General features: G+C 45.4%; 1 protein-coding gene across 2 annotated transcripts in view; it reads left to right on the plus strand.

Annotated features, from left to right (window-relative positions):
* ME3 (malic enzyme 3) overlaps positions 1-22,029 on the plus strand; it is a 131,366-nt gene extending 109,337 nt beyond the window's left edge. For both annotated transcript variants that reach the window (XM_074932642.1, XM_074932651.1), the window contains exons 7-14: positions 3,881-3,990; positions 15,257-15,354; positions 16,554-16,667; positions 17,335-17,440; positions 18,013-18,155; positions 19,001-19,174; positions 19,601-19,699; positions 20,514-22,029. In XM_074932642.1, the coding sequence (XP_074788743.1) occupies positions 3,881-3,990; positions 15,257-15,354; positions 16,554-16,667; positions 17,335-17,440; positions 18,013-18,155; positions 19,001-19,174; positions 19,601-19,699; positions 20,514-20,675 (1,006 nt within the window). In that variant the 3' untranslated portion in view covers positions 20,676-22,029. The remainder of the gene's footprint in view (positions 1-3,880; positions 3,991-15,256; positions 15,355-16,553; positions 16,668-17,334; positions 17,441-18,012; positions 18,156-19,000; positions 19,175-19,600; positions 19,700-20,513) is intronic.
* The last annotated feature ends 468 nt before the right edge of the window (positions 22,030-22,497 follow it).

Here is a 22,497-nt window from a genome sequence, read left to right on the forward strand (position 1 = left end):
CAGTAAGCATTAACTGGTGGAGATCTAAGATGGCTCGGTGTGTCAGCTGCCTAATTCATGTTTAATTTCAGTGACTTTGAGCAGCACAAGTTCTTTAAAGTTATTTCAAAACCCCAGTAAGGTGGGTAGTCCTTGAGGACTAGGATCATCATCCTGAGATTCTCCTCTTTAACTGTGAATCTGAAATATTTGGTTCTTTCATTTAAAGCATCCAGTCTTAGGGTCTTGCCATGACCAATTTGTGGTCTTTATTAATGAAAACTTTAGTTCCCATGTTATGCAAAGATTCACATAGGCTCAAAAATGTGGTTTATGCTTTAAAAAGCTCAGTGGACATATTGCAGAGAACAAAAAAAAACAGCTCAGTGAAAAGAGTTTGCATTCCATCACTGTCCTGTCATACTGAGGGGCAGGAAGAGAAATGAAGTGTTTGTGGGCCACCATATTTTCCTTGTGCTCTTCTTAATAAAAAATCATCAAAGACAAAAATAGGTAGAAGTGACTGTGCACTAGCTCATGCTGCAGACCACAAATATGAAGAAAGAACTCTGTGCTCAAAAGAGAAAAAAATGTTCAGGTTCATACTCTTGCAAATTTGAGTCTGTAGTCAGGGAAACCCACCCACCTACCCTATGCTCTTTGGAGAGCTGGTCACACATACATTAATGCTGGTTGAGATCATTGATTTTATTAAGCAAGTCAGTAATGTTACTTCCTCAGTGATACAAATAATAATAAGACTGGTGTTAGAGAAACAGTTTCTATAGCAACTGAAGTTGCTTAAAGATTTGCTAATTCTTTGCTGTGAGGTGTTAGCAGATGTTCTGGATGATGTGTCATCTCCCTCTTAGCCATGTTTTCCTTACACATTCAAACGATGGGTAAGAGGATTGTCCATTAGAAAACTGATTTTCACAGGCACTTTTCATAATGTTTATTTGCACAAATTACTTGGATATCCAGTGTTCATTTTTACTTCCAAGAATTTACACAGAAAAGGAGATTTGGGAATCTTCATCTGTTGCTTTTCAGTGTTGCTCAGCATTTGAGAAGAAATTTTGATACTGGCTATCTCCTTGACAGCTGTCAGAATCTGCAGTGGGGAGGCAGTCTGTCCCTCAAATAATCAGTGTAACTTGTACTTGTAACTTAGCAGCACACTGGGATTGTTTAAAATGTATAAAAAACATTTTATAAAAAGAAATGCAAAATTTCTGTCGTATTGGGTGCAGGAAAGAATTGGTCCTGTTCAAAGTGACAAAACCAATGGGAGCAATTGTCCAGTCCTTTTTCTAGGGCTTTTTTCCTTTTGAAGTATGGCAAGCTGGATTTTCCCCATCTGAGCATCTGAGCATCTAGATCCTGCTGAATTTCAAAACCTGTTGTCCTCCTAGAAAATCCATGCCTCAGCCTCCATATCCAGGGTGAGAGTTGTGGTATAGCTACAACAAACATACTGCACAGGGCTCCTTTCAGCACAGTAACAAGAGAAGTTGCTGCCTTTCTGGCCAGTGTGACCAGTCACGCTGGCATCTGCTTGCCTAGAGAGGGCTCACTGGACTCTAATGTTGCAGAGTGAGAAGTCTACTTCATAAAGTAGGAGCTATCACATGGCGCACAATAAATACAGACTAATGTTGAAAGCAATTTTTAACCCCTCTGCACTGTATTCTCTTTCAGGAGAGATTGGGGGGTCTTCATACAGTGAGGACTGGGCATGGTAGTTCATCTCTGATGGTACCCAGGTGGTAGAAGGGTACCCAGACTGCACATGAGATAATTTGAAGATGCCCTCAGTCATTGAATTCCACATTAGCTGGGAAGAAGAACACCTGCTATGGCATGTCCTCTCTCACAGGTGTGCCACATCCATTCCCTGCATCACCAAAGAAGCTGAAGAGAGCTGAGAGGTGCCCAGGGGAAAAGAAACAGCATCACGCTCTGGCAGGGAGCTGTGCTGTACACAGTCAGGGATCTCTGGATACATGGCTCTCTAAGGTGGACGTGAACCGTTCTGCTGTTCTTCGGTGACAGGAGCAGTGACACTTGCCTCTGGGGATGACACTGTACGCAGACCCCACAGAAAAGTTACAGCTTCTATGTCTTTGATTCAACAGACTCCAATATTTCACTGAATTTTTTGCAGATAGTATTATTATTATTTTGCAAATATTAAGCTTAGTAGGATATTGGGACACTTCACTGGAGCAAGGCACTGAGTTGAATCCAAGCTTTTTGGATCTAAGAGAGTCATACGCAGCTCTCAAATCATTCATAGAATCATAGAACAGTTTAGGTTGGAAGGAACCCTTAGAGGTCATCTAGTCCAACCCCCCTGCAATGAGCAGGGACATCTTCAACTTGATCGGGTGGCTCAGAGCCCCGTCCAACCTGACCAGTGTTTCCAGGGATGGGGCATCTACCGCCTCTCTGGGCAACCTGTGCCAGTGTCTCACCACCCTCATCATAAAACATTTCTTCCTTCTATCTAGTCTGAATCTACCCTCCTTTAGTTTAAAACCATTACCCCTTGTCCTATTGCAACAGGCCCTGCTAAAAAGTCTGTCCCCATTGTGGTCCTTTTCTAAAAGCAAGTACAGAGAATGTGAAGCAAGTGTAAGAGCCAGCCCTTTTCCCTTTTTGAGACCAGAGGGCTCATGAAGCAAGAGTTTCTCATGACTGAGAAATAAAGGAGCACAATGCATGTGCTTATCATTGTCTCCTTGCTGACAGACAAACTTGAAATTGAAAATAATAAAAAATTCAAGGCCCTTCCAGGAGAGCCCGACTGCTTGCACTGCAAGTGCCATGAAAAGTGTTTTTCATGACAGGAGCCACGGTTCTCAAATGAAGCATGTTTTATCCAGTATCAATTTCTAGTTTAAAACAGGGGTATCCCCTAACTCAGATTTCAGTGGCAAAGGAGGAAAGTCTAAATGGAAGGTATGTAAGGTGATGCTGCCTCTGCACTGCTTACAGTCCCAGAGAGGCTCAGGTCTCCAACACAGTGCAGCTATTTAGAGTCCTTTCACCTGCCTGCAGCCCAGAGGTTGCTAATAGTTGCATTACTCATTCCCCAAGCTTCTCCCACTGCCCTATCCCATTTACGTGACAGAAAAGACTACTTAAAGCCCTTTTAGATTTTATTTACAAAGCTTTAATGCAACCTATTGGAAGTGTATGGATATGAAGCAGCCTGAATATTACCCAGTTTTTAGAATCTGCACACTTGCCCTGATATTACTGGACAATTACGGAAAGTCTGCAATTATTTCCTGCCTTTTGACTCTACGGGTCACTAGCTGTCATTGCGTGCTGGTTTCCTGCAAAGCAACTCAGTGGAAAGAAACATTTCCAAAGCACAAAAATGTGGCTATGAAATCACACCACAGTCCATGGGATCCTACAAGCAGTTTTCTTCTCATCTCTTGGTCACCTACAGTTGAAGTGGGCACTTGTTGGTGTCCCTTTAACTGATGTTCCCTTTTCAGTCAGATCTGCTGTATTGCAACATAGCAGTTGGAATATCCATTGCAAAAGAGCATCTCCTTCACTTGGAGAAGCTCCTTAGTAAATACATCATTGAAAATTTGTCATACCAGTAGTCCAAATATGCATAGGTACATATATATATATAAGTATATAGGCATACATATTAAGAAGCTCCTTGAATTATGAATACAATTTATACTTGGTGACTCCACATTTCTGAGTGTATGGACCTTGGGAAGGGTGTGATCCTGTTTGTGATATATTTCACTTACGATACTTGTATCTGTGCACCAGCGTCCCTAGCTACATTGTCCTGATAAAAGATGTATATATTATCCTATGTTGTGGAAATATTTTTATCCATTTTTAATTATGCTTTAACTTGCAGGTATGGCATGAATTGTCTGATCCAGTTTGAAGATTTTGCAAATGCTAATGCTTTTCGTCTCCTCAATAAATACCGCAACAGATACTGTACATTCAATGATGACATTCAGGGTAAGTACTGTTAGGAAAATGCAAATTTAACCTTCACCTTGTCATGAGGAAAGGTGATTAAGATCACGAGACTGTTTATTATCCTATACTCAGATGTGTCATAAATTTTAGAGTTTGCACATAAGCATTTAAAAATATAAACAAGAGCAGAGCAGTCTAAGTTGAAAAGTGAGTCTCCATTGTTTTTAGGAATTTTGCTGTTCGCTGCAGAAATGTTATTCAGGGGAGAAAATGGATCATGTGCTTTAGATTATTAAGGTAATTTAGAGAGTTCCATTGATTTTCTAGATTTTAGCTAAAACAATGGTGACGTTTTAACAGTTATGCAAGGCTTTCAGTTTCCATGAGCCAGTGGTCATTAGCTGATCCTGGCATTGTTCCTCTATTGTTATGCTTCTTAGTACATGCACAAACGAAAAGGTAGACAAGCGTCTTTTCCCTCCATGGATGCTAACTCCACGGTAATCTGAGAACAGATACGTTCTCTCCTAGAATGATTAATGTAACTCTTTGAGCACCAAAGAGAAATTACAGCAGCAAAGCTGGGGCTATAACTACCTTGTCTCCCAGGCCCTGCGAGGCTCAGCGGTCAGCAGAATTGCTCAAATGCTCAGAGGGATGCAAGCTGCATATTGGTGGCATCCTGGTCTGGTGCTGACTTTGGTTTAAACCATTGGAAGGGCTGTTTGCCCATCTCACTGGGACAAGATCTTCCCAAGTAATTACAAATAACCAGTTCTTCTCCTGTGAGTCCCTTTATCTTTTCTTCTTTTGTCTAGTCCTGCTTGCAACACGCGGAAATTTCCAAAGTTTGTTGATTTAATTATATGCAGTTAGTTGGGCTTATCCTCACTTGTACTTGAATGAGCCAGTGACATTTTTCACAGAATGCTTGTTCTTTTGTGAGTAGACTTTCTAGCACTATTTCTGCATCTGCTACCCATCTAGCAATACTTGGCCAGTGTGTGTAACAGCTTGTTCATATCTGTCATGGCACAAGAGAGAGTAAGCCCCTGGCTTGTGGGAATATATTTGGTGTGACGGGATGCATAATCCTGCTCAAAGACACTTTCATGAAGAGAATTTGGAAGTAGAGCAGCTTAAGGCATTTCAGAAAAGGTGAGATAGGTTCTCCTGTACAAGACGACTCATTAGGTGTTCTTGCCACCCACAAAAGCTTTCAGTGGAGAGAGGAGCACAGAAACAGGAGATACATTTTTGAATGGAAGTCTTGAATGGGCCCATAATAAAAAACCACTGATATAAAGATTTATTTTGGATTAGTTGCTTTCTCTGCAGTTGAAGGGGATTCAGCAGCTGAAAGGAAAAGAGACCAGGCAATGTGGCAGATCTGTGGGCCTGGATGCAGGTTTTCTTGATGGAACTGGAATGAAGGAAAGGTTTCTTGGTGAATTGGAATGGTTTCTTCGAGAGAGAGAAGAGAAAGAGGATATTAAAGCAAAACCAAAAATTCTGAGTGGGAAGCAGGAGACTATTTTATAGTGGTTTTTTGGCCATAGGTCATAGCCAAATGCCCCAGACAGTTCCTGGGAATTACTCCCTCAGAGAGGCAAGCCACATCTAGGAGGATGCTGTTAAATGGCATTGCCATAAAATGGACTTTGTCTCCTTCTCCCCACTTAGATGTCTGTCACAGTGCGTGGGAGATGTCAAGTCCCCTGAAAACTTCCCAAGAGTCCCACCTGTTAAAACAATAGGATTTTTACCTCTAACTAAACTCCCTTATATTCTCAATTTTTTTTATGTAGCTATCAGAAAGAAAAAGGGATTCCAAGCCATGGTCATAGTCAGGAATCAGTTTGGGGGACCTTTCGGAGGCTGACGTAACTGATCAGTTACTCTGTCTTAGAGTCATGTCAGAAGTTAATGGAGTTTCAGCTGGGATGAGCAGTCTGATCTACCCACCCTGATAAACCCCTGTGTGTCCCCAGATGATATGAGGAAGGTAGGAAGTGCCAGTATCTCACTTACACTCCCCTGTTCTTTGGTTTTGCCTCAGGCTCTGTCTTTTCTAATGTGCTGCTGTTTCATGACTTGCCTACTTTTAAAAAGTGTGAGAGTTCAATGCAAATTGTGTTTTAGGTTATTAATGAGAATTATACAAAACCTTGTTTAAGCAGGCCTGATTCATTTCACTCAAGTCAGGCAAGAACAGACCTCCTGAAGCCTGAATTATTCCAGCTTCTGAGTTGGCATTATTTTAAGTTTATTGATTTAAAAACACATTTTAGGCACAAACAGTGCAAGTTAGATCAGTCCTGAGCTATGCTCATTTAAACTCATTGCCCATTGGTTAGTGGGACTCTGAATGCAATGTGCCAACACACACACACACACATGGGATGTGGGAAGAAAGTATAAATTGCTTCACTTAATCTCCCTTAGGCCTCCCTTTTGCTGCCCCAGGGCCTACACAAACAGCAAGCAGTTTAAAACACTAACACCTACTTTTTTTTTTTGTCACACAACTTACTGTATTGCCAAATCCATCCTAACCCCACAGAAGTGACGTGACTCAGACCCCTTCCAGTTTGAGCCAGCCTGCTGATGCTGAGTGGGATGCCTGCCAGGTACCACAAACCGGACGAGGTGATTGCTCTCACTCTGAAAGACATCAGCCTGGGAGCTAGCAGGAGCTGGCTCGCAGTGCCCACGCGTGGGAGCTCCCCATTAAGGGAGTGCTTCTCCTTCCTCTATGGCGGTGATGACATCAGTCCTTTCCCAGCTCTCTCTGGGTTCATGCAAGGGGCAACAGCTTCAATTTCAGCTCTACAGGAGAAAATTGATTGTCACTTCTTCCTTTTTCTCAGTAAAGTACTAGGGCAGGCGGAGTAGCACATATGAAATTGGAGGAAGCTTTAGACCCTGCTCTTTCTCTTCCTGCTGTAACTTTGCTCCACTTAACTGTGCACGGTGATAAACAGAAAGTAGTTTTACAAAGGTGTCAAGTCTTGTGAATCCCTGAGACAGGCATCTCTGGCTTCCTGCTTCGTACAAGAAAATATATTAAATCACTGAAGAGGTTAGTTTGGAAGGGACCTCTGGGCATCACCCAGCCCTCACTCAAATAAAAGGTTATTTCAAACTTAGATCCAACTTTGACATTAGATCAGGTTCCTCAGAGCCTTGTCCAGCCAAATAATTTTCAGTATCTGCAAGGGTGGATTGTCTCTTTGTGCTACCTCTTCCAAAGTTTTCTCATCTTCCTTGTGTATTTTTTCCCCTTATATCTAATTGGAATTCCACTAGATGCAACTTGTGTTCATTGTCTGTCATCCTTTTGCTGTGCAACTCTGAGAAGAATCTGGCTTCTTTACAAACAGTCAGTAAGTACTTGTGGATAGAAATTAGATGCCCTTTTAAATCTTCTCCAGCCTATTCAAACCCAGGTCCCTCACTCCTGTTTGTACACCCTGGTCATATTTATGGCCCTCCTCTGAACTTGCTCCAGTTTGTCAATATATTGCTTGTGCTGAGAGCCCTGAACTGGAGATGCTAGTCTAGAGGTGACCTCAAAAGTGCTGAAATACAAAGAAATGATCACTTTCCTTGACCTGCTGAGTAGACTTCTGTTGACACAGTCTAGCAGGCTGTTGGCCTTCTGTGCCACAAGGATGCATTGCTGGCTCATCTTCAACTTGTCCACTATTACCCCCAAGTCTTCTTCTGTAAAGCTGCAGGACTTTGCATTTGCCTTTGGTGACCTTCATGAGGTTTTCCTGAGCCCGTTTCTCCAGCCAGCTGAGATCCCTGTGAATGACAGTTACACCCACCAGTGTATCGATCACTGCCCCCAAATTGTAATCATCCCTGAACTTGCTGGGGGTGAACTCTGTTTTATCATCCAGGTTGTTAATAAAACTTAAATAGTATCAGCCTCTTTGTACCACTGACCAGAAGCCTGTGAACCTAGCAGCCCAGCCACATTTTCACCCACTTGATACTCCACTTGTTCAGTCTGTATCTCTCCAGTTTGTCTACAAGGATGCTTTGGGAGATTATTTTAAAGGCCTTAGCAGCTCAAGGAAAGCAACACCTTCTGCCCTCTCCTTGTCCACATAGCCAGTTGTCTCATCATAGAAGGCAACCGAGTTGGTTGGGCATGATTTGCCCTGGGAGATCCATACTGTTCTCAGTCACCTTCATGTTCCTGGATGTACCTTCTAGAAGACTTGCTTTGTAATCCCCAGGTACTGAGGTTAGGGTGACTAAGCTAAAATTCCCTGGATCCTTCTTCTGACCCTTCTGAAGATGGGTGTGACATTTGTCTTTTTTCAGGAATTGGGAATCTCCCCAGTTACCAAAACCTTTTGAAGAATGACTTGGTAATGCTATTGGCTACGAATCTCATCATCCTTAGATGCATCTCATCAGGTCTCATGGACTTCGTCTACTGAATAATCCCTGCTAAATAGGCAGGAGCCAATAGAAACCCTGTAAATTTGCACACATAAGGCTCTCAGCATGGGACTAAGGCTCTGTGTGGCACGTACCTCACTGTCCGTGTGGTAAAGACACTATCTAATTCCAACACAGCCTTCAAAGATGTCCACTGAGTAACCAAAGAAGCAGCAGGAGTTTGTGCCTGGGCTAAGCAAAGTGGGATCAAACATATCGACCTGTGATTGGAATTGGTTGACTCGTCTTGCTGAGCTGGAATCTATGCTGCAACAGAGATCCTTCAGTATCATGCTTCAGTTATCTGATCAGATGTAACAGAAACATTATTCACTATGAGAGTGGTTGAACACTGGGACAAGTTATGCAGAAAAGCTTTGGGACTTTTATCCTTCAAGAAGGCCCTAAGCAGTCTAATCTAATTTTGAAGCTAGCCCTGCTTTAAGCAGATAGAGGACTAGATGACCCCTAGACATCTCTTTCAACCTTATTTTTTCTATGAAAAGTTAATTCTCCTGGTTGATCAGTGTGTTACCCTCCATATTCACATTTCAAACATGAATTCTTCAGACATAGGTCACTTAGTACTGAAGAGCAGAAGTTGTTCTGCAAGTTTAGTCAGAGTCGCAGAAAAATGAAGAAATCTCTAACATGTTAGTTAGCTGTATCTGACCATGTCATTCAAAAGCCTTGCACATATATGAGCAGGACAGAGAGAATAGCGCACAGAAGCATAAACCTACTGTCTCCTGGCTCTGGGCATCTTCAGCAGTCTTTTAAAACTAGACCCGATAGAATATAACATTGATACATTCTCAAAGAACCATCAATCTGAGTGTTTCGGATATATCCATATGCAGTTTGAGACACTGTAAACAGTCAGGATTTCTAAAACCCTGAATACCTACCTACACTGTGCCAGTGAGACTTCTTCAAGGCACTTCAAGGTGGGAAACCCCAAGTCACTAGCCACATTAAAAACCCTTAGCCTTTTGTATTCCCATAGTCCTGCCACAACTGAAGTAGTCCAGAGGCAATGCACTGGGTCATCACTTTCACAGAACCTCTCTGAGTTTTCCCAGTCATTAGAGCAATGATTCCCCTTTGCTGTCGTATGTGTGACTGCTGATGAGCCTCAAAATACCTCTTGACCCACCAACCACCTTTTCTCATTAACCAAGCAGATAACCTTTCCATAACCTTTCCATCACACTTCAGGAAGCAGTGTCTCAGCCTGGAGGAACACTGCTCCCACACCTCTGCTGAGGCTGGGAACAGGCTGACTCCAGCGCCGCAAATCTGAGCAGCTTCAAACATTTGAGCAAGTTAGAAATCAATCATGTGCAAACGTGGCCTATTTTGCAGGCTCATTTCCATGTGCTGTGTGAAGCAGGCGAAGCTAGTTTTTGGCTCAGTATTGACTAATTTCAGCAGATTAAAATGGTACAATATCTTATTTTGTTGTTTCAGCTGGTGTGGAAAACGCATCAGTAATTATCACAGGAAACTAAGGAGGGGGGGAAGCACAATAGGAAGGGAGCGCTGGATGATACCCTGCTGCAGAACAAAGCAGGCTATGTCCTGCCAGGCAGCTCCTGAGCAGCACGCTTTCCCTGTGGGGATTTACCCGGCCTGAAGATAGATGTGAAGATGTTCTCAGTCGTGTAGGGGTTCACCATTAGCAGGCCCTCTCAGACCTGCTGTGCCCTGCAACAGAAGCGCCTCCTGCATTTTCCCTTGAGGCTTCTACACTGCAGCAAAGAACAGCATATGATCACCTCTTTGTTAAGCTGTCTGTGATCTTTAAGTCCAGGCTAAGGAGACAAAATAAACAGGGGAACAGGGCTGTGCTCTGACCTGTTTTTGCTTGTTGGTATAAAACAGCATCTACAGGGCTTCCACTGCTGCGATGGGGATGGGGATGCTTTCTTGCGAAGTGCTGGCAGCTGCCTGGCAGCCTCTGCCTGTGGGGAGGAGGGGGTTCGGTCTGACCCTTGGCACAGCCCGTGTGCTGTGTGCTGGCTGGCACTCTGTGCAGGCAGCAGGGAGGGCAGTGTGGCATGCCAGCACTGCAACGTATTTTTAAGGCACTGCACTGTACAGTCCAAGCACTTCACAGTCGAAGGATAAAAATCAGGCACCTAGAGATGACCTACATCAGGAATTTACTTTGAGTTCTGCATCTCCATTATCAGACAGCTCTTCACCATACCACCGCCTCTTCTGGGTCACCAGTGTCCCTAAATCTGTTCATGGAGAAACCAAGTTCCTTCCCTGAACATCAATGCTTTGCGTTTTACTGCTGTTCTTGTTGACTTGCTCCACACCATTTCTAGGTTTATTTTCTTAATGTCTTATAGAGGCCCTTTGGGAGGAAGGCTAACACTAGCCCGCAGCCATGGAGGTAAAGACCTTGAGCTGCAAACACTTCGGCAGCTCTTTGCTTCAGCTTGGTTGTGTTTGACTTTTGATTATGTATTTGGAGTGGATCTGGACAAGCTCCACTCTGCTTTCCAGTAACAGGCAGAACTGCTGCAGGGACTTCTTAATGTGAACCAGGATTTGGAAAAGCCCTATGCTTCCTCTGCATCCATAAACTTAGATATATTTTCTTGGCTGCCCTTTGCTGGAGCTGTTAAACGGGTGTTTGCCGTTCCCTGGGCCCTCATCTTGGCATGGTTTTGATGAGGCAATGTGTAAGCAGTGGGGCAAGGGTAAAAAATAAAAGATCAGTCTGGATTTGGCCATCTCTTCCACCAGTGCACTGTGGAGAAGGGGGAATCACCCACACGGGTGCTGTGTGAAGAAACGGGCAGCGGTGTGGCTGTGTGCTCCCATCGCTGCTGCTAGCAGAAGGATTTGGCATGGTGGTGATGCTCTGCCCCACTCAGCCAGCGCCCAGGCCAGGTGGCAGGGCACTGCCAGCCCTCAGCAAGGGGGGATTCCTTCCCCCAAGCATCTGCAGGGTCCCTGCTTCCCCCCCATGTTCCCTGCTTAGCCACTGGGTGCTGTCACATGCAGGACAGCCTTGACAGTGACACTGGGCAGCACTTCCCCCGCTACACTCATGCCAGCACTGCCCATAACTCCATTTCAAAGCTGCTCACCCCTCTGCTCTCCCCACCCTGAAGGAAGGATAATGTCCCTGGGCATGGGTGCCTCTGGGCTGCAGTCTTTTCCATCTGTGCAGTGTCTTGCAGCTGTGGAGCAGCTCTTTCCCCTGGGTTTTGCTCGAGTGTATCTCCACTGACATCTACTGGGGCTTGTTCTTACACTAGTGCAAGTGGAACATCAACCTCAAAGGAGTTTTCCTTAATGTTTTACAATATTCTGAATGTGCCTGAGTGTCAGAGATTAATTCTTATGACATGGCCATTTTCCTGAGTGTACCTTAGTTTTAAATGCCTCTTTTTTTCTCTGGTCCTGCTGCTCTGAACTCCCCAGAGAGTCCCCTGAGGTCTGCTTGCTATTTTGTGATATTATGTGGAGCATTCAGTTGAGTCTTGGACAGATAGGATGATTTGTGAGCATTTTCCTTTCTTCTCTCTGTGCCCCTCCATATCTCACCTCAGATACAGACCAGCCAAACTGGCTCTTGCCGATTACTTAAGGAAGTAGTTATCTGCAATAGAAGCATTCAGCCTCTTTGGAAAACAGACAGACCAACGTGTTGAAGGGTAGTTGGTTTTTTCTTGTCACAACTCATGGTGAGGAGTTACGCCCCCCCATCTCATTTTGTGGTCTTTTCAGAACTGAAACATAATGATTAGCCAATTCCTTACAAGAACCAGCTGTGAACTCTCCTCCATAGAAATGCTCTATTGTTCCATGCTCAGAAATTGTAATTATCAAAGAAAAATATTAAGCTGAGGCCAAGGTACAGTAACTTTGTTACTTGAGTAATGGGAGTGAGGTGCAGTTTGGGAGATGCAGAGGGATTAGAAACACATTGGAAAGCGAGGAGGAGGATTAGGAATGGCAGAGTTGAACAGAGTCCTGCTGTTAGTCAGAGCTGCAGTGCAAGTGCAGGGGGATGAGTAACGGCACACCCAGTCCCACAGGGCTCTGCTCTGCAAAATGCTCGCTGCTCTGCTGCCTGAATCTGTGCACCCTTTCCTTCTGTATGCCCCACTTCTCAAATTCCTGCTAGTAACATCTTTGAAAAGACCATGAATCCCTCTGCTGAATGTCCCACAAGTATTTTTCATTTAAATGGGTTTGCAGATACCAGTATTTGTGCCATCAGACTTCTTGACAGTCACAGGGTAATAAAGCAATTTTGTGTGGGTCAGGACCAAGAGAAACAAGATATTTCTTTCTTTTAAATACTTTCCAGACATCTATTGTTGCTAATGCTGTGACCTGACACTTACACTGTCACACTGTAACTGTTCTACTTCTGAATCTTTCCCTCTGATCAGCTCCCTACTCCCACCTACATGGGGATTTGGGGACTTCTGTGCATAGTAAGCCTGGGAGATAGCGTGTGAGCGTGAGTGTATGCATAGGTGTTCATATTCTACTGCATGTCACAAGCTTGGTGTTGCTGACAGCTGTGAGACCCTGGTCTCTCCCCACTTCTTTACAGTTCAAACTGCCAGGGTGGAATCCTTTCCTCCACAGTTTAGATATCTGCAATAGAAGTGTCTACATGTATTCCAGTTATCTTGTCAAGCCAAGCAGTCCTGATGATCATGGATTTACCAAAACACAGAGAATGAGCATGGGCTAGCTATGTGACACCCATGAAAAGCAAAATCTAAAAACTAGGCAATTATCTGTTGTTCCTTTAAATTCCTTGGAATTTTCTAGTCTGATGGCATGGCATTTTGCCAGGTAAATACATTACTCTAAATACAGCTTTAAAAAGCAGAGATTTAGTGTGGGAGAAGCAAGAGGAAATCCTTCATGTACATCCTTCAGTTGTCTGAGTTGACATGTTCATACTGAAGCAGCAGACCACTCAGTGCCTTGTTCCGTCCCCATTAACTCCCTTTTAAACTCACTGAACTCTGATGGTCTGGTCTGGAAATAAAATGATACAAACTGTTTTCTGAGCTAATGAAGGGAATTCATCCTTGGTGCTGAAGCAAGTGTCTCGAGTGATTCATTGCAAGACAGAAGGTTACAAAGCCGCCAACCATTAGTCTAGTCCATTTTGTGTTTAAGACTTGCTCTTCTGATGCCCTCATGAGTAAGAAATGATGATGGTGCCATTCTGTAGCAGTGTGCCTGTGTATGGATGCCACAGTGCTAATGTTTGCTGCAGGAATGTGTCCACTGTCACCCCTGCTAAACAATAATCACTGTTAAGTGGCACTAATTATTAATATTTGGAGAACTAAACTCATCTGAGTTATAAATGCAAAATGTTGGTGAGCTAATGGTACTGCTGAACACCTCTGCTCTGGGCAGCAAAGTTTTTCTTTGTCAGAGTAGATTATATAGGTTCTCTAAGCAAAATAAACCATGTCAATAAAAGTTACTTCTCTGCCAGAGTAACTGCTCTCCCACTAGGTTTTCTGCTTGCATGGAAATAATGAGAGAGTAAATCATTCCCCAGTGCTATAATATACTAGTAGATCTCTAGTTTAACTATGGCTTTTGCACTAAAGAAAAGGAGCAGGTAAAGCTGGATTTGTTTTCTCGGTCCTTGACAGATGAGGCAGCACCATCTGCTGGTTTCACTGCTCAAGGCCACCTTTGCTCATGAGCTGCTGGGCTGGTGGCCGATACCCGCCAGCACCCCAGGCCCTAAGGACCTTGCAGGGGACCCAACTGAAGCACTGGCTGATTCAAACACTGAAGCACTGACTGATTAAATGGGCAGGAAAATAGGAAATGCTAGAAATTGGGTGAAATCGGGTTTATAAGCCTAAAAGAGTTTGTTGTCCATCCCACCTGTGACCACTCACACAAGACTTGGTACTTGTGGCCTCCATGATTTCTCACAAAGCTTCTGAAGATGAGAATGGAGAGACCAGCATTAGAGCTGGGGACAGCATCAGAGCTGGGGCACATCCAAACTGCTATCCTTTAAAATGCTGAGGAATAAATCTAATGGACACAATGATCCTTATGGGTCCCTTCCAACTTGAGATACTTTGTGATAAAACTGCCTCCTTCATCCCTAGCTCACCTGTAACACTTGTGTCCAGCTTGCCCAGGTGACATGAGATACCACCAGTGCCTGAATCCTCATTAGTCTGTGCCTTACTTGATTTCTTCCCACCATGTTCCTTCACTTGGGGCAGGACATTAGATGAGTCCTATGTGTGATTGATGTGGGGTGAAGGTTTATTCAGTCTAGACATCTGCCTCCCTTGATGGATGGGAAGCTGTACATTTCACAGTGGCTGTAACAGCAGGACTCTGCTCTCCATGCACTGGATTCTTTCTCACTAATCTGGGACCAGCTCATGTTCTCAGTCAGGGAAGTTAAAAAAAGAGAAGGTGCTGGGCTGTGAAGGTAAATGAGAAGAGGGTGGTAATTCTGTGATCACAGAGGATTTTGTGGCAAGGGTGTGCAAGTTCAGACCACCATTCTGCTACAGATATCTTATGTGACCTTAGACAAGTCACATGCATCCTAAACCTTGAGGATTAACTTCTTCCAGCATTCTAGGATTCAGCGTCCCTTTGACTCTACATAGAGGGAAACTGGTGTTCTCCTGCCTTGCAGGAGTCTTCTGAGAGTTAATATTTCAGAATAGAGAAGGCACTCTGATCCTTTAGTGATAGGATCTAAGAGAATGGTTCCTACCACAAGGTTTCTAACAGTTTATCAGTAGGGTAGACATTCCATTTGCCAGGATGTCCGTCTCAGAGTGTTTTTCTCTCTTTTCAGGCACTGCATCTGTTGCAGTCGCTGGCATCTTTGCAGCCTTAAGGATCACAAAGAACAAGCTCTCTGACCATAAGTTTGTTTTCCAAGGAGCTGGAGAGGTAGGAATGTTCTTGAGTTTGTTCCTAAATATGATCCTAAATTCAAATTTAGATAGATAAAAGTAAACCATGCAACTTCCTGCAAGGCTTGGCTTCATAAGAACAAAGCACAGAAGCAGGTTCCTTGTCACTGGGCAGGAGTGGGCCTCACGGGTGGATCTTGCTGCTGCATAGAAGTTGCCAACAATCTTTCAGTGACCTTTTGGCCCATGAATCCTGGGCAAATTTCCTGGATGCTACAAGGCTGCCCATATCTCAGTGGGGCTTTAAGTACCTTGAGGGAAGTCCCTTATGAGGCAGAGTGCTGCAGGAACATTGAGTCTGGTTTGAATCCTTGGGGTTGGTATTTAGGGTAAACCAGAGCCTCTTTAGCAACAGAGTCAAAAGGAAGGACTCAGATTCAAAGAACTGTAAGAACATAACCTCACTTTTTGGAGTCAGTCGTATTGCCCCCATGGCAGAAGTCAGGTAGTCTGTATGGTGCCCTTGCTCAACAAGAGAGGGAAGAAAAAGTCTCTGATGCCTGGACTGTGGACTAAAGGCATTGATCCAGGTCCTGGCTCAGTTCTTGCCCACCTGTGGGACTTCAGGAAAGTCTGTTACTCACTGTTTGTCTATACTTTTGTGAAACAAAGATTGTTCTTTCTTCACCACTCCTGGCAGACTTGTCTGTACTGGTCACCGTCTCTGTGGCACAGAGACCCTCCTGCCTTGTTAGTCCCCATCTGGGCAGGAGGGCCAGGCACAGCTGTAGGACCACTAACACACACAGCATGTCCAGGGCTGCCGCTCGGGCAGGAAAGGGCAAAGAGGACTTTCCTTCTGGCAGTATCTCAGATGCAGCAATCCCACTCTGCTTTGAGTTCCTCTATACTGGCATCGTCACCAGCATTTGCTCAGTGTCTGCCCCTTTTCCTCCCCTGCAGCAGTGTTTTAAATGATGGACACAGCCTCTACCTGTCAAGTTACCACCTCCACTGCTCCAGCCTCACATCCTGCCCTGCTGGATGATTGGAGTTTTTTTTATTTATGCAGGACCTACAATGCTAAAATCATCCCCATGCCATGGCACTGTACAGCCATGGAGCAGAAAGCCTCCCTGCTTTGTACAGTGCTGAGGGATGATCCAACTCATTTAAAATCTTCCCGCCCCAAAAGATGATGGTACACCAATGAAATGTTTAAATACTGTATTCCAGGCTGCAATGGGCATAGCTCATCTCATCCTCATGGCCATGGAAAAGGAAGGAATTTCACGAGAGGATGCCATCAAAAAAATTTGGATGGTAGACTCCAAGGGACTGATTGTGAAGGTAAATTTGTCTCCAGAGCTGAGCTCCACTCTCATGCCACCTTCCTGCAAGCTAGAGAGAGGCCAGAGCAGGCAGATATCCTAGACCCCTGCTCAGCCCCAGAGTAAGGCCTGCAGTTTTCTTGGTGTCAGTATAGCTGTCCCTGCTTTCAGAGGACCAAGTCTCACGGTAACAACAGTGTACCAGCAGCATTGGCTGCCCTAAAGACAGTGCTTTGGGCTGGGCCTCTGAAGAGGACACACTGCTGGCCGTGGTCTCAAGCAGCGCTGGAAGGCCTGTGTGTCATATGGAGTATCACAACAGCAACGCTGTGCCCTGCTTGATGATCCAGCCTGGCCCAGCTCTACTCTGCACTCCCTGGGTCCTCGGGGCCCTTGTCCCTCTTCAGACTTGAGGAGACTTGTGCTGCGGGTACAGGTTCTCTGCCCTGGCAGCCAGATCCTTTCTCCACACAGTCGATGTATTTTGGAGGGTGAGAGGAGCAGAGACCAGCCCCATGTGACATTACACCAACAGCTCAATGCCTGACTGGCTGATGCTGCAGTCCTGCTCTGTGGAATCTGGTTTAGGTAGAGGGCCAAGAGATTAAATGAACTGATGAGTTACTTTGTTGTGTCTCCACCTTTTGACAGCAGACCAAAGTTTGATTCCTCCTTTTTCCCCACAGGGCAGGAGCCACCTGAACCATGAGAAAGAAATGTTTGCCCAGGACCACCCCAGTGTGAACACACTGGAAGAGGTTGTGCAGAAAGTGAAGCCTACAGCAATTATAGGTGCAGTTCCCTTAGCATGACCTTTTCACATCAATTCAGCTCTTAAGGAGAGTTTCTGCCTTTCTTCCAGGGCCTCCTTTTATTCTCCCAGTCAAAACAAAATAAGCTTTTTATACCCCTATTTTGTCAGTTCAGTTCTCCACATCCTTTCCCCTTTGTGGGGCACAGGCTTCCTCTCTTCTGGAGCTGTAGGAGGTGCTGGGGGAGGCAGGATCTGGGGCTGTCGGCAGCAAACATGGCCCTGACAGGCTGGGCAGAACGAGGATGACAATAGGTAGCTTGGGCAGGTCTATGGAAAGCAACATGCTGAGCCTGTGGGAGGCATAGTGCTGCAGTCAGACTGGCCTAAACACTGATCCATGCTCTGCTCAGAGGAGCAGGGGGCTTTGTTTTGAGACAAGCTTTTAATCTCACCATAATACAAGAAAGAAGCATTCTGACATGCATCTGCAGAGATGGAGCCTGTTCCCTCCCAGTTTACTTACCAGTGGAGGCATTCAAGAGGGATCAGCCCAATGCACTGAAGTCAGACAGTCAGAAAGCACCATCTCACTCTGCTGTTGTTGTTTTAGGTGTCGCAGCCATTGCAGGAGCTTTCACTGAGAAGATTTTGAAGGACATGGCAGCCTTCAATGAAAGGCCCATCGTGTTTGCCCTGAGCAACCCCACAAGTAAAGCAGAGTGCACAGCCGAGCAGTGCTACCGCCTCACTGAGGTACTGGAGCTCAGCGTAGGGCAGCTGGGTGCTCCGGGTACACTGTGGCCATGACTGTACCAAGGAAACCACAGTGGTGCATGGTGGGTGAACAAGGGACTATGGGCATAAGTTGAAATAAGAGAGGTTCAAGCTGATCATAAAGAAACACTAGGAGGAGAGTCAGGAGGTGGAACAGGAGCCCAGATTGCTCAGGCAGTCTCTGTCTCTGCAAGTTTTCAAGACCAGGCTGGATAAAGCCCTGAGCAACCCAGTCTGATTTCATAGCTGGCCATGCTGTGAGCAGGAGTTTGGGTCCCTACCAGCATGAATTACTTTGTGATCCTCTAAAGAAAGTGCTTGACTCCTTCACCCATAGCTGTCCGAGATGTCCATCCTCCCAGGTTACTACCCCCTGTGTTTTGCAAACCTAGTTGTTTATGTAATGGCTTCATCACCCAACTTGGACCCAATGTCACTGAAGAATTATTGTCATGTGGATTGTCTTGGTGTGAGAGAGGAGGCCTTTCCTCACTCTCCCCTTTGCCCTCCCCACCAACTGCTGCTGACTAGAGCAATCACACAGCCCCAGACCTTCATCCCACATGAGTCTCTCTTCACACTCCGTAGACAGTTAATAGAGGAGGAGAGACTGCTCAGTGGCCCTGTCCATGTCCCTGTTCATGGCTCCGGGGACCAGGCCCTCCAGAAGTGACACCTGGAGATGTCTCTGGTGGAGATGCCTCTTGCTGACTGGCTGGAGATTTGTCCACTTGGTCACCAGAGTGCCCTGAGCACAGACCATTGTGAGCAGCAGAAATGTAAGACTTCTGAATTTGGATGCCTCTGTCTCTCTCTTTGATCAGGGCCGGGGAATATTTGCAAGTGGGAGTCCATTCTCAAAGGTAACCCTGCCCAATGGACAGACCTTCTTCCCTGGCCAAGGAAACAACGCCTACGTCTTCCCAGGAGTAGCACTGGGAGTCATTGCCTGCGGAGTCCGACATATCTCTGACGATATCTTCCTCATCACCGCAGAGGTTTCCAACCAGCATTTAACTAATATTTTTTAAAAGATGATAAGTGGCACAGACACCTACTTCAGCTGTTTTCAAGGCCCAGGGCAATATGTTGAGTGAAAATGGCAGAGCCTTGGCAAAAAAGCTGCAGCCTTTTGCAGCGTCACGGAAAGCTCACGCTTCCATTGCACCTACAGAGGTGCAGGAGCCATGACAGGGTTCTCATTCTCCACAACTGCTGCCCAAGTACAGCACTTCTGCCTTTCTGGCTCCAGTTTTAAGTCTGTAATGAAATGTATACACACATGTATTTCAAATAGTTCAGCAGTTCCCATTGAGAATTAGTCCCAGCTCTGCTGCTGCTGACGTTCAGCCACATTTCCTGTAACGCTAGTGAATGTGGTATGTGCTTGAGACCATCACTGTAAACTACCTTTCTCTTTCTAGTCTATTGCTGCCGAGGTGACAGAGCAGAATCTTGCAGAAGGAAGACTCTATCCCCCCTTGGACAGCATCAGAGAGGTGTCTCTCAAAATTGCTGTGAAAGTGAGTATTTCCACTTCATTTCCACCTTCCATGGTAGGGAGGGCAGGAATTGTCCTGGCATCATTTTTTGCTATGTTTTTTAATTCAACTTGTTCTGCAGCTGAAAGCAGTGATTCTCAGGAATCCTTCCAGCTTTGATTTGTCCCATCATTAAAGCCTAAATGTGAAAAATACCTTCTGATTCTGGGTGCCTCACAGCTCACAAAGCTCTGCTTTATTGCTTGGAGCTGTGAGTGCTCAGCACTTCAGAAAATCAGGTTGAAGTTCAAATTCAAATATGACACAAGTTGCTGAAAGATTTTAAGTTCCAAATTGCTATTTTGGAACCTCTCCTCCTGTATTTGATAGGGGCCTAAGTACCTAAGTACCTATTCCAGATCTGAGCTTCTTGTTTTAACTGTGGGATTGGTGCCCTCTGTACATCAAATTTGTAATTCCTTTTCAGGGGACGCCCACTGAGAATCACACTTGCCTGCTAGGAGTTACTGGCAGATGTACAGTGTAGCTGAGGAGCTTAAGGGTGTGAGTGGAGGTGGCTGAAGAGCTGCTCTCCGTCTTTAATTGCACACTCCAAGCATTCTGGCAAGCCAGGGGTGTGCATTTCTAAGCAGCCAGTAATTGCAGACAGATTGCATTCCCTCACCCAAAGGATGAAGTGCAGCTGACTCCAGGGATTGCACAGAGGAAAAAAAAAGGGGCACAATTCTGAGGGGAGGAAGGAGGGAAAATACAGCCAGAGCCAAACTGCAGTTGGCTTCAGCTTCATAATATGCCAATGTTGTTTCATCAGCTCATTTTGCTTATCTTTTTTCAGATTGTTGACTGGGCCTACAAGCATGGTCTTGCTTCTTGGCACCCCGAGCCAGCAGACAAGGAAGCCTTTGTGAAACAGCTCATTTACAGTCCTGATTATGATTCATTTGTTATTGATGATTACAGGTGGCCCCCCGCAGCCATGCAAACACAAGATGTTTAAGTTTTTGTGAAAATTGTTCTCTCATTTTTACCATCAGTTCCCATGGCTCGTATCGTTGCTGATATAAATGCACCTCCAGGCTTGCAAAATTATAAAAGTAAATGAATCCAAGTAGTTTTTTACTTGCTGCTGCTTTTTTTCTCTGTTGGAGCATATCAGAAGGGAATAAAACAGAGTCCAGGCTGGGCAGTCGGTACTCTTAACGAGGGAGACAGACTATGCAGCCTGTCTCAGTCAATTAGCACTGCACACCGCTGCCTGCTTAACACACTGTCTGGCTCTTAGCTTGGGAGAAGCCACGTGGGCCATCTCAGAAGCGAAGAGTCCCATTCCTAGAGGGAGTGACTGTGGGAAGCTCAAAGCCCTGCGGACAGCTGTATATGTGATCATCCCTCACACACAACAGCCCATGGCTCTCTGGATGTGATGAGAAGTGTGTGTGTTGCCCTGGGAGAGCTGCACGCTTGGACTCTGAAAGTCCCTAGTGTTAGAGGAGTCTCATCCAACCCAGGCTGGTGCATAGGCCACACAGCCTGGCACTGTTCTGTGCCCCATCCCCCTTAGAAACAAACCCCAAACCCCCCCTCAGTCCCATAGGGACAACAGACTCCTTCCCCTCTGCAGTGCAGGCTGCTCACCAAGGGCACAGGAGCCAAGGTGCATACAGGGGGGAGCCGAGCTGGAGACCAGGGCACCCCCAAACCCACACACAGCCACACCACTGCATCACCGCATCTTCTGCGGGGTGCAGCTAAGGAAACAGGGCCACCAGCCAAAGGCCCTCCGGGGGGGTCTCTCCATGTCACAGAGTCCCAGGAAGGCTTCCTCTAGCCCTGCAAAATCGTCATACCCCACCAAATACTATTCCAGTGGGACGATGGTGTTCCTGACCATAACTGGGAAAGAACAGAGGGGCTTGCTTCTCAGCGTTCACACACACCAAGGCCAAGGCTGGTTACTGCAGTCTTTTATTTAGTATCTAAGTGGCTTCTAGCACCAGGAAAAGCATCTCACCCTTTGCTGATGAGCCACAGTCTCTCCAGTGTCCAGGTACTTGTAATGCCGGCACCCTCCATGCTCCTCACATAGGTAGATCTTCTCACCTAGGCTAAGAAAGGAAAGAGGAAGCTGTCACATTTCAAGTTCAGGGAGAGATATCTGCATTTCCTGAGCAAGAGACCTTGAAACTGAGGTTTCCTTGCCTTTTCCATGACTTCTGAAAAAAACCTAACTGCTTTTGAGAAGGAAGTTAGCAGGGTGGCAATTACGTTTTTTGTTTCAGAAAGGTGCCTACACAGCTTCTCTTAGTTTCTTCCCGCTTCTCCTTCCCACCCACCTCCCTACTGCTCAATTAAAGCCTTGACCTTTCTGTGTGTTCAGCTTCTGGGCCTGACTTCCAAAATATTAAGGAAGAATGGGAGGAAAAAAAAAAAAAAAAAGTGGGGGTGTGGGGTGTAGGAAGAGTTCCATTTTAAGTGGAGCCACGAAGAGAGGAAATTTTCCTGAACAGTGTAGAAGCATCAGGTAGTGCTCATCTGATCTCATGACAGTCACCTCTTCAAACACTGCCAGAAAGGCCTCATGCCACCACCAATGAAGCCAAAGAACAAGACATGTTTTGATGGGTGGCTTGAAAGTCTTAAATCTTCACTGTTCCAGAAATGAAACTTCCAGAAGCATGGTTTATTCCTCAGAATACTGGTTCTGGTCCAGCTAGTCTTGGCCAGGCAAATAGGGAGTGCAAGAGAGCCATGCCTTACCACAGAGGGGCCTCCAAAATCTTTTGTATTTGTCTGATACCTGTCATGCCTTGTAGAGATGA

This window comes from Athene noctua, chromosome 1 (genome assembly GCF_965140245.1).
Source record: "Athene noctua chromosome 1, bAthNoc1.hap1.1, whole genome shotgun sequence".
Taxonomy (NCBI): domain Eukaryota; kingdom Metazoa; phylum Chordata; class Aves; order Strigiformes; family Strigidae; genus Athene; species Athene noctua.